At 44.6% G+C, this 17,754-nt stretch overlaps 1 protein-coding gene across 1 annotated transcript in view; it reads right to left on the bottom strand.

Annotated features, from left to right (window-relative positions):
- Positions 1-1,258: 1,258 nt before the first annotated feature.
- Positions 1,259-17,754, bottom strand: part of LOC126162863 (anoctamin-10) — a 338,775-nt gene continuing 322,279 nt past the window's right edge. The window contains exon 15 of the mRNA XM_049919640.1: positions 1,259-1,529. Coding sequence (XP_049775597.1) covers positions 1,452-1,529 — 78 coding nt within the window. The 3' untranslated portion in view covers positions 1,259-1,451. The remainder of the gene's footprint in view (positions 1,530-17,754) is intronic.

Genomic DNA, 17,754 nt, shown 5'->3' on the forward strand with positions numbered 1-17,754 from the left:
GATGAATGACCTGGAAATTACTGCTAAATACAGAAAGGCATGCAGGCGTCAATTGGTGAGGGACTGGCGGTTACTAATTAATATGCTGAAGACCCATAATTATTAGGTTAAACGATTGGAGATCAATCAGAGCAAATAGTCACAATCATAAAAAGAACTGTATGTCTGGAGTGCCCTGAAGTCTAACAACCGCACAACACCAGTTGCAGAAAATTTAGGCCCGAGTAAGATGCAGTGGAACACTCATGAAGTACTTAACGAAACCTTCGTTTGGCGTATTCTTGTGTCCATCATTGATGGTTACAATGTGTTTATACAGTGTGTGTGTTTCTTCACATTAGAATGTCCTTCAGATTTACATTTATGTCTGAAGAATTGAACATTGCTATGACGTGGTAAATATTAAGAAATCGATTCGCAGTTTGTGAATCTGAATTGACGTTAGCTATTTGTGACAGATCAAAATCTGTGCCGGACCGGCTTCGAGTCCCAGTCTAGCACAGATTTTCATCTGTTACAAACAAATGAAGCCAGTTCGGATTCGCGTAATACTGTGCTCGTGTATTGTTCGTCAATCTGTTATCCTTACCAAACAGGATTAAAAGAGGATGTACACAAGGCGGTGTGTCTCACGAAGATGTATATTGTGAAAATTCCGAGAACGTACATTCCAAGAAGATTGGGGCTCATATTGTTTTTCCACACATACATCACGAGAAGTAACCAAGTTTGGAAATAACAAAAATTTGAGCTCATGCGGAGATTTGTGGACAGTCGTCGTTCGTGCGCACCATTCTGACGAACACGAAAGGGAGTCGGTGACGGTTGTACCAGAAGTACCCTCCTCCACACAGAGAAAGATGAATTGTGGAATATAAATTTAGATCAAGGTTTCGGAAGATTTCTATCGGGAGATAGACAATCCCTTTGAAATGGTCAACTGTCACATGACTGCTCCTGGCACGGACGGAGCCAAGTACAAGTATGTAAATTTTGACTCAGTTGGAAATCCAAACTCGATTTAACGAAGTGTCATACATTTTTACCACTGCCATTAGCCGAAGTTCAACTTAATGTCAGCTGCTTAAGGTAACGTTAATGATCGTGGACTAGCCTGCTACATCAGCTGAGAAATGAGAATGCTTAATCAGACATTCAGGCATTTTCCACAGCTGGTTCAAGAACAACGCCGGAAGTCGCAACATTGTTCACGAGATCAAGCTGACGACAAGGAAGGATGGGTAGCAGTAGAAGTGAGTACAAACATAAATATTTATTTTTCAACCAGAGAGGAACAATATCATCAAACGTGTTAATATAAATTAAGTAACAATGTAAAAATGTCAACAAGAGTACAAAAATGAGCACGGCCAAGGCATGAAAGGTGGCGACCGCGGTCGCGGCTGGCGCAGGCAGAGTGTAGACTGCTGTAGATTGTAGATCCGGGCTCGCTACTGGTTGCGGTTGTGCGGACCGTGGATGGTGCGGTACTTCCTTGTGAGCGCGTGCCGCCGCGTCTTCAGCATCCTCTGCAACACACGCAGATATGTCGAGTTAGTGCTATCAACACTGGCTTAATGTACTGTAGCAGATGCTGCTGCTGCTTCAGCTGTTTACTTCTCTAGCTGCTTGTAAGGTTCAAATGGCTCTGAGCACTATGGGACTCAACTGCTGAGGTCATAAGTCCCCTAGAACTTAGAACTCCTTAAACCTAACTAACCTAAGGACATCACACAAATCCATGCCCGAGGCAGGATTCGAACCTGCGACCGTAGCGGTCGCGCGGTTCCAGACTGTAGTGCCTAGAACAGCTCGGCCACTCCGGCCGGCTAGCTGCTTGCAAATTCATACATGTGCACCTCTACATCTACATACAAGATCCGCAAGCCATTATACGGTGCGTGGCCGAGGCTACCTTGTACCACTGTTCCACTCGCAAATGGGGCAAACGAAAACTGCTGTCCATATACCTCCGTACGAATGCAGATTCTCTTTATCTCGTCTTCGCAGTCCTAATGAGTAACGTATATTTGCGGCAGTAGAATCGTTCAGAATCCAGCCACAAAAGTCATTTCCCTAAATTATCTCAATACTACTTCGTAGAAACGTCGTTCTCCCACCCCCTCCAGGGATTCCCATTTGAGTTCACGAAGTGTCTCCGTAATAGTTGGACCTACTGTAACAAATCTAACAGCATGTCTCTGAACTCCTTCAATGCCTTCCTGTAATCCAACCTGGTGCGGGTTCCAAACACTCTAGCAGTAATCAAGGAGTTACCCTTTCCTGGAATTCTCCCAATAAACTGAAGTCGACCATTTGCCTCCCCTTCTACCGATCTTATGTGCTTGTTCCATTTCATATCGCTTTGTAACGTTACTCCAAGATACAACACTGACACTGTATACTAAAATTACATGATAGCTTTTCCCTCCTCGTTTGCAGTAACTTATATTTTTATGCAACTAGAGCTAGCTACCTCACATCACACCAATTACGAACTTGGTCTAAAACATCTCTTATACTTCTATAGTCACTCAACTTCGACATCTTCCCACACACCACAGCATCATCGGCAAACAGCCGCAGATGCTGCCCACCATGTCTATCAGGTCATTTTTGTATGTAGAGAGTAGTAGCGGTTGTATCACACTTCCCTGGGGTGCTTCTGACGATACCCTTGTATCTGATGAACTCTCGCCGTTGAGGACCACATAATGGGTTCTACTATTTAAGAAGTCTTCAAGCCACACTCATACCTGGGAACCTGCTCCCTACGCAAGGACCTTAGTCAACAGTCTGCAGTGGAGCATCGTCTTCAATGCTTTACAGAATATGGAATCTGCCTGTTGTGCTTCATCCATAGTTCGTATGATACCGCGCGGAGAAAAGGCAAGATGGGTTTCACCAGAGCGATTCTTCGTAAATCCATTCTGATATGTGGACAAAAGCTGCTCTATCTCAAGGAAATTTATTATATTCTAATTTAAAATATTGCACAATTCTGCAATGAACTAATATTAAGGATGTTGTTTTTGTTGTTGTGGTCTTCAGTCCAAAGACTGATTTGATGCATCTCTCCATGCTACTTTATCCTGTAAAAGCCTCTTCATCTCCGAGTAACTACTGCAATCTACATTCTTCTGAATCTGCTCACTGTATCTATCTCTTGAAGCCCCTACGCTTCCCTCCAGTACTAAATTGGTGATGCCTTGATGGCTCAGATGACCAACCGATCCCTTCTTTTAGTCAGGTTGTACCACAAACCTCTCGACCCCCCAATTTTATTCAGTATCTCCTTATTAGTTACGTGATCTTCCCATCTAATCTTCAGCATTCTTCTGCAGCACCACATTTCAAAAGCTTCTATTCTCTTCTTGTCTAAACTGTTTATCGTTCATGTTTGACTTCCATACACGGGTACACTCTATACAAATACTTTCAGAAAGGACTTTCTGACGCTTAGATCTATACTCTATGTTAACAAATTACTTTTGTTCAGAAACGCTTTTCTTCACATTGACAGTCTACATTTTATATCTTCCCCACTTCGGCCATCATTAGTTATTTTGCTGGCCAAATGGCAAAACTCATCTCCTACTTTAACTGTCTTTTCCTAATCTAATTCCCTCAGCATCACCTGACTTAACTCGACTGGATTCCATTATCCACATTTTGCTTTTGCTGATTTTCATCTTATATCCTGCTTTCAAGGGACTGTCCATGTCGTTGAACTCCTGTTCCAAGTACTTTGCTGTCTCTGGGAGAATTACAAAGTCATCGACAAACGTCAAAGTTTTTATTTCTCCTCCCTGAACTTTAATTCCTCCCCCAAATTTTTCTTTCGGTTCCTTTAAGACTACTGGTCCATAAGCCCATCCGGTTAGCCGTGCGCAGCCGCGCGGTGTAGCCGCGTGGCCCAGGGCGTCTTGTCATGGTCCGCGGCTCACCCTGTCGGAGGTTCGAGTCCTCCCTCGGGTGTGTGTGTGTGTGTGTGTGTGTGTGTGTGTGTGTTCCTTAGCGTAAGTTAGTTTAAGTTAGATTAAGTAGTGTGTACGCTTAGGGACCGATGACCTCAGCAGTTTGGTCCCGTAAGACCTTACCACAAAATTTTTCGGCGTGCAGTCGAACGCACTGGTTTCCTGACGGGATGGCATGCCGGCCCCCGACACGAATCCGCCCGGCGGATTAGTGTCGAGGTTCGGTGTGCCGGCCAGTCTGTGGATGGTTTTTAAGGCGATTTTCCGTCTGCCTCGGCGAATGCGGGCTGTTTCCCTTATCCGGCCTCATTTACACTATGTCGGCGGGTGCTGCGCAAACACTTTCTCCACGTACGCATACACCATAATTACTCTACCACGAAAACATTAGGGTTACACTCGTCTGGTGTGAGACGTTCCCGGGGGGTGGGGGGCTTGGGGAGGAGGTGGTCCACTGGGGGCCGAACCGCACGATAACCCTGTGTTCGGTGCGGGGCGGCGGCGGTGAGGTGAGGTGAGGTGAGGTGAGGTGAGGTGAGGTGAGGTGAGGTGAGGGGACTGCTGCAGCCTGTTGTGGAGCTGTGTACCACTGATAGCTACTGCGAGTACCCAGTTCCACACAATGCAATACTGGTCCGTACTTTTGCGGGCCCGTTGTTTTACCCTTCTGACATAGAAGAGTCACCCGCGTTTCGTCCACTCGCTCGGGATTTCGCGATGGGAGAGACATTCGCGCTAAATATAAGCTGAGGGGCCAGTGTCGAAGAGTACTCTCTGTAAAACCGAACCGGTATTCCATACGAACCTATTCGAGTTATTTATTTCCAACCCCTTCAGTTGCTTCTCACAGCAAAGGATGCTTATTTTATGTCTTCCGTGCGGACTTCTGTGCGACAGTCGAACGACAGTATCTTTGTACGATCCACCTACGTGAATTGGTTTTTAAAACGCGAAATTTAAATTTTTAGCTTTTCTTTTGATGTCCGCTATTTGATATCCGCCTCCGTAGCTGAAAGGTCAGAGTAAAAGGCTGCCATGCGGACGCCCCGGGTTCGATTCCTGGTACAGCCAAGGATTTTTTCTTGGTGCGATAACTGGTACAGGGTGCAGCCTCGTGATGCCAATGAGGAGCTACATGACCGAGTAGTAGCTGCTCCATGGTCTGGAAAGCCTGCAAACGACCGGAAGAGCCGTGCTAACCGCATGCCCCTCAGTACCTCATCTGCCTGTTGCCTTAAAGTGGAGGATGACACGGCGGTCGGTAAACGTCCCTTGTGCCTTAAATGCCTGGACGGACGCTTGTGAACTGTCACATCAGGCTGGTCGGCGTGCGACTGGATAGTAGCCTTTGAGTCGCTTAGTGATTTTAGTAGGACTGGAATTTTCTCGGGTTCTCGGCAAGATTTCTCGTCAAGGTATGACGAGGATAGTAATTGAATATACGTTTCGATCTGTTTATCGACGCATAAATTTCGACTAAATTTTGCCTGTCGATATTTACGCATTCAGTTAGAAACTGAAGTGCAACAATCTCTGCTTCCTCAGCATTTACCGAATTATGTAATTAAACCTCGATGAGACTTTCCCGTCTTTAACTCACTTATTAGGCACATACTTCTGTAGAGCGCGATTCACAGTCAGTTTAAACTTTACCCTTAATTCTTCTACACCCATCGTACTGCAACTAAATAGTGCCCATTCACAACTCTCCGCCGCGCGGGATTGGCCGAGCGGTCTTAGGCGCTGCAGTCGGACTGTGCGACTGGTCCCGGAGGAGGTTCGAGTTCTCCCTCGGGTGTGTGTGTGTGTGTGTGTGTGTGTGTGTGTGTTAAGTAGTGTATAAGCTTAGGGACTGATGACCTTAGCAGTTAAGTCCCATAAGATTTCACACACATTTGAACACACACAACTCTCCTAGCCATCTTGATACGCTTTTTAACTTTTGCAACCACTATCGTTAACGATGTCATCGCCTTTACTAAACAACTTGTCTATACTCTCACTGGACATGAGGTGGGACCTGTTTGTAGCTGTACTGTTTAGAAACTTTCCACTGCATGTCGGGTGTCGGCCTGGATGCTCAAGTTGTTTTCGGGGAACGCGTTCAAAAGTACTTCACAAGACTGACTGATTATACTACCTGCAGTGAATCTATAGATTTATTATTAAATTTACTGGTTTTCATTAAATGTCCATACAGCCATCTTAACAGTGGAATGTCAATTATGACGATAGGAATGCAAGGACAGAACAACACTCAATCCTCTGTTACGGCGGAATCGGGTGGCCGTTAAAAGCATCCGATGATTGAATAGGGTTCATCTAGGGCAGCTTGTCGCGTCCAGGTAGCTTCGCAGTCCATTCTGAACTCCTGTAGCGTCGAACCAGTCTTTTCGATATACGTTCCATGACTCGTTAAATATTTCGGATCCTTCTATTTTGGGTTTCATCCATCTCTTGGTTCCCAGTATAATTTGAGCGCGACAGCTTTCCAGGATGATGTCATTCAGAAGCAACTTCGTTGCGAATCCTTCGGCAATTTACAATCAAAATTTTAACATACGAAAATATTTCACTTCGTGCGCGATCTGACTTCGCTCTCTGCATATCGACTAACGAGGACTCATCAGAGGACCTCAAACTCTCGCCTAGTCTACTAAAAACCCCTGACGTACAATTCGCAACTGCTGTGCTACCCGAAGGTGAGGATGGCATTAGGTTCCACGCAACGGGCGTCACTGTTACCGACTGGGTCACACCTTGAAGATGATTACCCTGCACCTTCGACAGCCGCATCAACTTCTCCTCCCCAGCCCGAATGATGTCTTTACTACATTAATGGGCGTAGCATCTGGATTTACATATAATAAAAATGGTTGTCATGTAATGGAGGAAGAAATATGCGAAAAAAATAATACACGGAATTCTTGAGGAACTAACAACATATCCGCTAGTAATAAGGAACTTAATATTTGTGGAAGGGCAGCTGAGATGGAATTCGTCAGCAATGGGAAGGAGAAAATTTCAATTTTTTTTCTGATGTAAACGCTAAATTTTGGCTAGCAGATTTTAACCAAACAAGGGGGAGGGGGAGGACTGATCCTCTACCTCTCTGGACATGGGCTATATCCTGCATGTCTATATTACGTATCGAAGATAATATATTATATTATGATAGTATTTAAAATTTGGTCAGATGCAGAATGTGGACGTAGCCCTGGGAGTTAGCGGATCAGTCCTCCCCCCTCCCCCCCCCCCCGTTTCCCACCACGCACACCCACACGCACACGCACTTTGTTTAAATATGCTAGCTGAACCCTTTCGTTTACATCAGGTAGAAACTTTACGTTTCTGAGGAGCTCCATCTAGTATGTCCTTCATTAAGTACTAAACTCTATTACTAGCGAGTATGTTGCTAGTTCCCCAAGAATTTTATCTATTTTTTCGCATTTGACTTCATCCATTAAATGATAATCATTTTTGTGCATCTAAGTCCAAGTGAGAAACGCCAACTAATATAGCAAATACATTATTATTGTAGGAAGTATAAGGTTACGTTAATGGTTTAACCCAATAAGTTGACTTACCTACTCCCAAGAAATTTTATACACAATTTCAAACCTTGTGGATACTTTTTCTCGTTGAAACCGCCACAAAATAATTAAACGAAACAGGTTTATCGCCTACTACATTTTTGCTGTTCACACAGTAAAACTTCGGCATAAAGCACGACGTTTTAATGTATTACTTCCTTACTACCAACTCTATTCGCAAAACATTTCAGACAATATCCACGTATATAAGTGAATGTAGCTGCAAAAATTACATCACTGTACGGCACACAGATCAGCAGATATGAAGTCATAAACATTGAGGTGCCTGAAAAACTAGATTTATTTTTAAGTTGTGACGCTATACAAATATTTGCAAGGTATCAGACGTTCGAAGCTTGTGTCGTACATTAGATGCCGATTGTTCATCAGTCTGGGGCGGTGGGAGGGCGGAGAACTACTGTAATACTCTGAGAAAGAGTTCTAACAATTCAAGAATTTCCGCAGCTCGAACTGGACGAATGTTTGGCAATTTATTCAGACATGTCTAGCAGTTTTTGCCGGAGAGGAAAGTTGTTTTGAGCATCTGTGGTAAGTAAAGGGAAGCTTGATTTACTTACCACACCAGTCATCGCCGATTTCGTCCAAATTTGTGGTATATGCAAGGTTTGGGCAGAAATGAAATTGACTGAAGTGGGAGCTGTAGATAGGCTAGCGTTTAGAAAAAAAAGTAGCCATCTTGGCATAGGTCGGGCGGGGCATGAGCCATTTGTGTTAACATAGTTTTTGGGAGAGACTGGGGCAGCGAAAGGAGTGCGGAACGGTAATCCGAGGGTCGTGAAGTCTAAGCTCTAAGCGGTAACTATTTTACCTTTTTCATTTTCAGTTTTTACGTACTTCCATTGCAAATAAACCAAAATAATATTCAGTACATTGTATTTACTAATATATTTATATAAGTCAACAAAATGAAAGTTAAACGCAAAATATACACTATGTGACCAAAAGTATCCGGACACCTGCCTGAAAATGTCTAGCAAGTTCGTGGCGCCGTCCATCGGTAATGCTGGAATTCAATATGGTGTTGGCCCACCCTTATCCTTGATGACAGCTTCCACTCTCGCAGGCATAGTTCAATCAGGTGCTGGAAGGTTTCCTGGGGAATAGCAGCCTATTCTTCACGGAGTGCTGTACTGAGGAGAGGTATCGATGTCGGCATGTGAAGCCTGGCACGGAGTCGGCGTTCCAAAACATCCCAAAGGTGTTCTTTAGGATTCAGGTCAGGACTCTGTGCAGGCCAGTCCATTGCAGGGATGTTATTATCGTGTAACCACTCCGCCACAGGCCGTGCATTATGAACAGGTGCTCGATCGTGTTGGAAGATGGAATTGCCATTCCCGATTTGCTCTTCAACAGTGGGAAGCTAAAAGGTGATTGAACCATCAATGTAATCGTATGCTGTTATAGTACCACGCAAAACAACAAGGGGTGCAAGCCCCCTCCATGAAAAACACGACCACACCATAACACCACCGCCTCCGAATTTTACTGTTGGCACTACACACACTGGCAGATGACGTTCGCCGGGCATTCGCCATACACACCCTGCCATCGGATTGCCACATTGTGTATCGTGATTCGTCACTCCACATAACGTTTTACCACTGTTCAATGGTCTATTGTTTACCCTCCTTACACTAAGCAAGGCATCGTTTGGCATTTAGCGGCGTGATGTGTGGCTTATGAGCAGCCGCTCGAGCATGAAATCCACGTTTTCTCACCTCACGCCTAACTTTCATAGTACTTTCAGTGGATCCTAATGCAGTTTGGAATTTCTGTTTATGGCCTGGACAGATGGCTGCGTATTACACATTACGACCCTCTTCAACTGTCGGCGGTCTCTGTCAGTCAACAGACGAGGTCTGTCTGTACGCTTTCGTGCTGTTCGTGTCCCTTCACGTTTCCACTTCACTATCACATCAGAAACAGTGGACCTAGGGATGTTTAGCAACGTGGAAATCTCGCGTACAGTCGTATAACATGGAATCAAAAGTATCCGGACATCCCAAAAAATACATATATTCGGTCATTGTGCTGCCACCTACTGCCAGGTACTCCTTATCAGCGACCTCAGTAGTCATTAGACCTCGTGAGAGCAGAATAGGGCTGGGTGTCATTTGTGTCATACGTCTGCACGCGAGATTTTCACACTCCTAAACATTACTAGGTCCACTGTTAGCGATGTGATAGTGAAGTGGAAACGTGAAGTGACAAATATAGCACAAAAGCATACAGGCCGACCTCGTCTGTTGACTGACAGAGACCGCCGACAGCTGAAGAGGGTCGTAATGCGTAATAGGCAACCATCTATCCAGACCACCTCGCATAAATTCCAAACTGCATCAGGATCCTCTGCAAGTACTATGACAGTTCGGCGGGACGTGAGAAAACTTGGATTTCATGGTCGAGCGGCTGCTCATAAGCCACATCGCGCCGGTAAATGCCAAACGACGCCTCGCTTGGTGTAAGGAGCGTAAACATTGGACGATTATAGTGGAAAAAAGTTGTGTGGAGTGACGAATCACAATACACAATGTGGCGATCCGATGGCAGGGTGTGTATGGCGAATGCCCTGTGAACGTCGTCTGCCAGCGTGTGTAGTGCCGACACTAAAATTCGGAGGCGGTAGTGTTTTAGTGTGGTCGTGCTTTTCATGGAGAGGCCTTGTTTTGCGTGGCTCTATCACAGCACAGGCCTACACTGATGTTTTAAGCACTTTCTTACTTCCCCTGTTGAAGAGCAATTCGGGGATGGCAATTGCATCTTCCAACATGATCGAGCACCTGTTCATAATGGACGACAATAACATCGCTGTAATCGACTGGTCTGCACAGGGCCATGACCTAAATCCTAAAGAACACCTTTGAGTTTTTTGGAACGCCGACTTCGCGCCAGGCCTCACCGACCGACATCGATACCTCTCCTTAGTACAGCACAATGAAGAATGGGCTGCCATTCCCCAAGAAACCTCCCAGCACCTGACTGAACTTACGCCTGCGAGAGTGGAAGCTGTCATCAAGGCTAACGGTGGGCCAACACCGTATTGAATTCCAGCATTACCGATGGAGGGCGCCACGAACTTTTAAGTCATTTTCAGCCACGTGTCCGGATCATTTTGATCACAAGGTGTAGGAATGCCGTAATTACTTCCTCAACAGAGGGGAAATTTATAAGAGTGTTATACACAAATATTGGACTGCTGCAGTGAAACTGTGCATGAGGACAACAAATTTCTCGCGTTAAGTGACTCGTGGAGAAGACAAATCTACAAATACACGAGGACAATTGTTCAAGGTTAAAAAGGACTGCCATCGTGCAACATTACAGTGTTTCTCTTCCCCCCCCCCCCCCCCGTCTCCGAAATATGTTAATGCAGACCTATGATGTCCGCTTTTAACATCAAGTAAAGAATTTGGATAGAAACTGCAGAACTACTCTTGTCTCTCAGAGACGAAAAAAAAAATCACTTCCCGAGAAGACAGCATGGAAATATATTCCAGTTATCATCGCCGATATTTGGCAGCATGTTGCTTTACACATGATTTGCTGCAAACTATGCTGTCAGAGAAAACCTTTTTGAATATAAGCCAGTTAGGTTTTTCAACACAAACTTTAAAACAAACACACAATTGTAAAAATTAGGCGTATGCAAGTTGCCGGGAAAATTTTTGCTTCCTCTATTTGTACGATAAATATCGCCCCCAGTAGGCATAAATCATTACCTCTAAAATTATGAAAGTATCTAATTTTGTACATGAAATTCTCGCTTATGTCTTCCAATCCCTTCCTAGAAAATTATTTGCAATTCCCAAGTCTGCTTTGTCTCTCGATTTCATGCCTTCCATGCCTTTTACATTATTTCGGTTTATTTTTGGGTAAGTAACGTAAAAACTGAAAATAAAAGATAAAATATTTTCCGCATAGGCACTCGACCCCGCCTACTTCGGATTACCGTTCTGCACTCTTTCCGCTGCACCAACAGGCCCTACTTACTAAATTCCAAAAAATATGGTTTCTGTAGAGTGTATGAGAATTCTTAGTTGTAAATTCAACTAAATACCTAGGTATTAAAATTACGAACAACTTAAATTGGAAGGAACACAGAAAATGTTTTTGGGAAGGCTAACCAAAGACTGCGTTTTATTGGCAGGACACTTAGAAAATGTAACAGACTTACTAAGGTGACTGCTTACATTACGCTTGCCCGTCCTCTTTTAGACTACTGCTGCGCGGTGTGTGATCCTTACCAGATAGGACTGACGGAGTACATCGAAAAAGTTCAAAGTAAGGTGGCACGTTTTGTATTATCGTGAAATATGGGAGAGAGTGTCACAGAAATGATACAGGATTTGGGCTGGAAATCATTAAAAGAAAGGTATTTTTCGTTGTGACGGAATCTTCTCACGAAATTCCAATCACCAGCTTTCTCCTCCGAATGCAAAAATATTTTGTTGACACCGACCTACATAGGGAGGAACGATCACCACGATAAGGTAAGGGAAATCAGAGCTCGTACGGAAAGATATAGGTATTCATTCTTTCCGCGCGCTATACGAGATTGGAATAGTAGAGAATTGTGAAGATGGTTCGATGAACCCTCTGCCAGGCACTTGAATGTGATTTGCAGAGTATCCATGTAGATGTACGAGTACATACAGAAGATGACTAGCAGTTAGCTGATTTGGGGAGGGGACCGAAAAGCGAGGTCATCGTTCCCAACGGCTTAAGGAATAATGGGGATGGATGTCGGCCGTGCCCTTTAAAAGTAACCGTCCCGGAATTTGCCTGAAGCGATTTAGGGAAATCAAGGAAAACCTAAAACAGGATGGCCGGATTCTATCGTCGTCCTCCCGAATGCGAGTCCAGTGTGCTAACCACTGCGCCACCTCGATCGGTCACCAGCAGCACAGAGGTGTGTAAGAACTTTGTCCATAAGGTAATGGAGCGATCATAATCTTTAACAGACGATATAGAACCTAGTTTTCTGCTTCGCCACCTACATTACTGTACCAATTTGTAGCCCTACTGGCAGTAATTCCACTGTAGCTCTTTGTTACAACTGTAATGCCTACTTTGAGTTTCACGTATAAAGCAAGCGCATCCCCGCATACTAACTCGCTGGGAAACTGCTGCCGAGTGGCCAGGCGCATAAACTAAAAAGAGGACCGCACATGTCTTCACAGATTTCGTCCAAATTTCAGGTAGACGCAGGGCTTGGCCGGAAGTGTTATAATTTATAAACAGCTTTAATAGGAACCGCTATCTGTCACCTTGCACTATAGTTCAATTCTTTTATCTTGGCGGCTCGCGCATGCCCGCCCAGACGTGGGAGATTGCTGCATTGCCAGTTGCACACGACGCAAGCGCCAAGAGAAACAGCGCCATGGTATAGTATAGTTCGCAAACTTACGTTTAGGGGAGAGCGCGCAGTTCATGAAGTAAAGCCACCACGGCCGCATTAACCCTTTCGCTGCTACAGAGACGTGCTCCCCGCATTCCGCGCAATGCGCGATTTTATCACTGCACTGCTCGCCTGTGTAGACACAGTGTTCCGACTTCTTTGACACTCTTATCATTCGATTCCACAAAAACTATTTGGCCCAAAAATTAGATTTTTACACATCTTCTTGACTGATACCTTCCCCCCATAAATGACTTAATTTTATTTCGATGTTCAACGTAATTATTATGCAGCATTAAATATAGTAAACCACTGAACGAAATTTTGAAGAGTTTGCTGAGGTAAAAGTCAATAGAGTATACTTTCCGTATGGTCGATTTTAGTTGCCGCAATGTTGAGATTGAAATGTGGACAAGATACCTAAATTTCATATAAAATTTACTGTATAACAATATCTCATTTAATTTAAGTACCACATAGGTGTCGTATGTAATATTGAGAAGTATTCCATCTTTCGCGACTGTAACAAAAGTTTTATTTACACCGGGCACGTTTGGCTTTATTTTGAAGCACTTCAATCAATCAAAAGGAAGTAGACCAAATACATTAAACAAAACTGTGGACTTACAAAAACATTAGGACGTGAACATACCGTCTATCAGTGAAGTGCTCTGAGCTATGCCAAATATAATTTTTGTGTGTGGCACACACAAACAGCATTTATTTGCTAAAACACTGATCAGCCAACACAAACGTTGAATATTGTGTTACCGCAGCACAAAACTACGAAAGGTGACTTGGCAATGGAGGAGACAAAATACTGCCCACTGAAGATGCTTCAAAAGAGAGAAACGTGTCTGGTCTAAATAAGTCGCTTATTACAGTTGCAGAAGAGTAATATATTTCAATGCCATTGGTAAAACTGCGACTGTGGAACAAAAACAAGAAAGAGAACATGAGAACCATTGTGTATGTGACATTCATTTCATTGATTGAAGTGCTTTAAAATAAAGCCAAACGCGCCTGGTGTAAATAAAACTTTTATTACAGTCGCGAAAGATGAAATATTTTTCAATATTAAATACGACACCTATGTGGTACTTAAATTAAATTAAATATAGTTATACAGTAAATTTTATATGAAATTTAGGTATCTTGTCCACATTTCATTCTCAACATTGTGGCGACTAAAATCGACCATACGGAAAGTATACGCTATGGACTTTCACCTGCAAACTCTTCAAAATTTCGTGCAATGGTTTACTACATTTAATGCTGCATAATAACTGCGTTCAACATCGAAACAAAATTAAGTCATTTATGGGGGAAGATATCAGTCAAGAAGACTTGTAAAAATCAAATTTTTGGGCCAAATAGTTTCTGTGAAATCGAATGATAAGTGTGTCAAAGCAGTGGGAACAACATGTGTCTGCACAGGCGAGTGCAGTGACAAAATAGCGCACAACGCGGAATGCGGGGAGCACGTGTCTGCAGCAACGAAAGGGTTAATGAAGAGACAAAGCACTAGAAAGTTCAAAAAATTGCATTCAAACGAATAAAATTCGTGATGTAAGGCACTTCAATATTGTTTTTAAATAAAGAAAATATTAAGCACCACACAAGGTTTGAACTCTTAACCTTTCCCTCAACAGCGCAGCACCTTATCCATTACGCAAACGCAACTAGTCTTAAAAAAAACATCCATGAGGATTCTAACATGTCACGCAAAATACTGACAAATACTGTTGGTATGACTATGAATTACTCACGCTTCGTCGAAGTACAATAGGAAATAAACAATTACCGCTGTTCTTTATTGCGAAAAAGCGGTTCGTGAGATTGATACAAACACCTTTCCTTGCTATCGCCTGAATTAGGAGTCTTATTGCTTGTTTGGTTTAATTAATTAATAGAATATGAAGCAATTGGTATCAAGAATGCTTTTTCCAAACATTCTATAAGAAAAAGTCTGCTATCAAGACATTGCTTTTTTTCTATTACTTTATTTATGACTGAACGTTTCTAAAACTGAGGACACTCGTCCGTTCTCCGCATTGCAGTCGAGATCTGGCAACGTCGTTCTCTGTTCATTGGCTGACTGTGTTTTGTGACGTCAGATGCGCAGAACGAACCTAAACTCGGCCGCCAACATAAATGACGCGCACTTTAGTTGTAGCTACTAGCAGGAACCGTGACCGAATAAACAACTGAGGGAGGGTTCCTTATTGTTACGTGATTTTTTTTGGTACAAGAGTGAGTCAGTTTGGAGGCACTGCAATAAGCTGCTGTTTTATCTAGAAGGGTACACGTACAGAAATGTACTGATGTTTAACGCTTAAATATTTTACTAAGCCATTAATTCAGATTGCTTTTGTCTGTTGTGTGTCTGCGGACTCCTGCTGAAGTACCAGGGAAGGCACATCAGACCTCAAATCTTTGGACTTCCACAGTAAGTGTCTATTTCAATAAAGTTCTCTTGTGTAATCAGGCGCGTCACTTTAGTAGCACCAGAAACACCCGCAAAACAAAGTCGACACTCCAACCTACTTTGTACCGGATCTCGTTAGGAGGATAATAAATAATTTTTTTTTTTTTTTTGTGGTTTTAGTGCGCACAACTTCAATGGTCAGTAGCGCCCTGACAACGTTAAGAATGCACCGCGAGGCACAAGTTTAAAACAACAACTAAAAGGGAAAACACGATAAAAGACAGACTGACAGGCATAGGATTAAAAAACAGCATCATCAGATGTCCTTAGAGAGGTTGGTCAAATTGATAAAACGAAGAACACGAGCAACTGCTCGTGGGTCATCCGCTAAAATGGCATCGAAAGTACTTGGCAGGTTAAGATCTAGACGCAGTGTGTTAAAATCAGGACAGGACATTAAAATGTGTCGAACTGTCAGCAAGTGCCCACATGGGCAGATCGGCGCCGGCGCAGCCGTCAGCAGATGGCGATGGCTGAACCGGCAGTGTCCAATTCTTAACCGGGCCAAAACTACCTCCTCCCGCCGAGAAGGGCGTGAGGAGGACGTCCAAGCCACGGGAAGAGGTTTTATGGCCCGAAGCTTGTTGTCTGTAAGTGCAGCCCAATCGGCATGCCACAGCGATAAAATGCGCTGACAAATGACCCTGCTAAAATCGGACGAAGGGACACAACAAGAAGCTGTCCGAGGCTGGAGGACCGCAGCCTTGGCCGCGGCATCTGCAGCTTCGTTCCCAGGGATACCGACATGGCCAGGAACCCACATAAAGCTAACCGGAGAACCGACGTCCACCAGCTGCTGAAGAGAGCGTTGGATCCGGTGTACAAAAGGGTGAACCGGGTACGGATCACTGAGGCTCTGGATGGCGCTCAGGGAGTCGGAGCAGATGACATAAGCAGAATGTCGGTGGCGGCAGATGTAAAGAACAGCCTGGTAGAGGGCAAAGAGCTCAGCTGTGAAGACCGAACAATGGCCATGGAGCCGGTATTTGAAACTTTGTGCCCCGACAATAAAGGAACACCCGACCCCATCATTGGTCTTAGAGCCATCTGTATAAATGAAAGTCATGTTGATGAACTTCGAACGAAGTTCCAAAAAACGGGAGTGGTAGACCGAACCGAGGGTAACCTCTTTTGGGAGCGAGCTGAGGTCAAGGTGTACGCGGACCTGAGCCTGGAGCCATGGTGGCGTGTGGCTCTCACCCACTCGAAAGGTTGCAGGGAGTGAAAAATTAAGTTGTTGAAGGAGGCGACGAAAGCGAACTCCAGGGGATAGCAGGGCAGAGACATACAACCCGTATTGACGGTCGAGAGAGTCGTCAAAAAAGGAACGATAAGACGGATGGTCGGGCATTGACAGTAGCCGACAGGCATACCGACAAAGCAGTATATCGCGCCGGTAGGTGAGTGGCAATTCGCCAGCGTCAGCATGAAGACTCTCTACGGGACTAGTATAAAATGCTCCGATCGCAAGTCGTAAACCCCGATGTTGTATGGAGTTGAGGCGGCGTAAGATGGATGGCCGTGCAGAGGAGTATACGAAGCTCCCATAATCCAGCTTGGAGCGGACGATCGACCGATATAGACGAAGTAGGACGGTTCGATCCGCTCCCCACGACATACTACCGAGAACACGGAGGACATTTAAAGAACGGGTACAACGGGCGGCCAAATATGACACATGTGGAGACCAGCTAAGTTTCCTGTCAAATGTAAGGCCTAAAAATTTGGTTGTCTCCACGATTGGGAGAGCAACGGGACCGAGTCGTAAGGACGGTGGGAGAAACTCTTTGTAGCGCTAGAAGTTAATACAGACCGTCTTCTCGGCAGAAAAACGGAAGCCATTGGCGACACTCCAGGAGTAAAGACGGTCAAGAGAACGCTGAAGACCGCGCTCCAGGACACGTGTACACTGCGCGCTGCAATAGATGGTAAAATCGTCCACGAAAAGGGAGCCTGGGAGGCAATCCATTATTGGATTGATCGCGATGGCGAAGAGAGCGACGCTCAAAACTGAGCCCTGTGGCACCCCATTCTCCTGGCGAAAGGTGTCGGACAGGACAGAACCCACACGTACCCTGAACTGTCGACCCATTAAAAAGGAACGAATAAAAAGAGGGAGGCGACCGCGAAGGCCCCATGTATGCATGGTGCGGAGAATGCCCGCCCTCCAACAGGTGTCGTAAGCCTTCTCCAAGGTAACCAGATGGTCAACAGCAGAGCGGCGCCTACGAAATCCACATTGTACATTGGTAAGTAGGCGTCGAGACTCGAGCAGCC

Source organism: Schistocerca cancellata, chromosome 2 (genome assembly GCF_023864275.1).
Source record: "Schistocerca cancellata isolate TAMUIC-IGC-003103 chromosome 2, iqSchCanc2.1, whole genome shotgun sequence".
In the NCBI taxonomy this organism is placed as follows: Eukaryota; Metazoa; Arthropoda; class Insecta; order Orthoptera; family Acrididae; genus Schistocerca; species Schistocerca cancellata.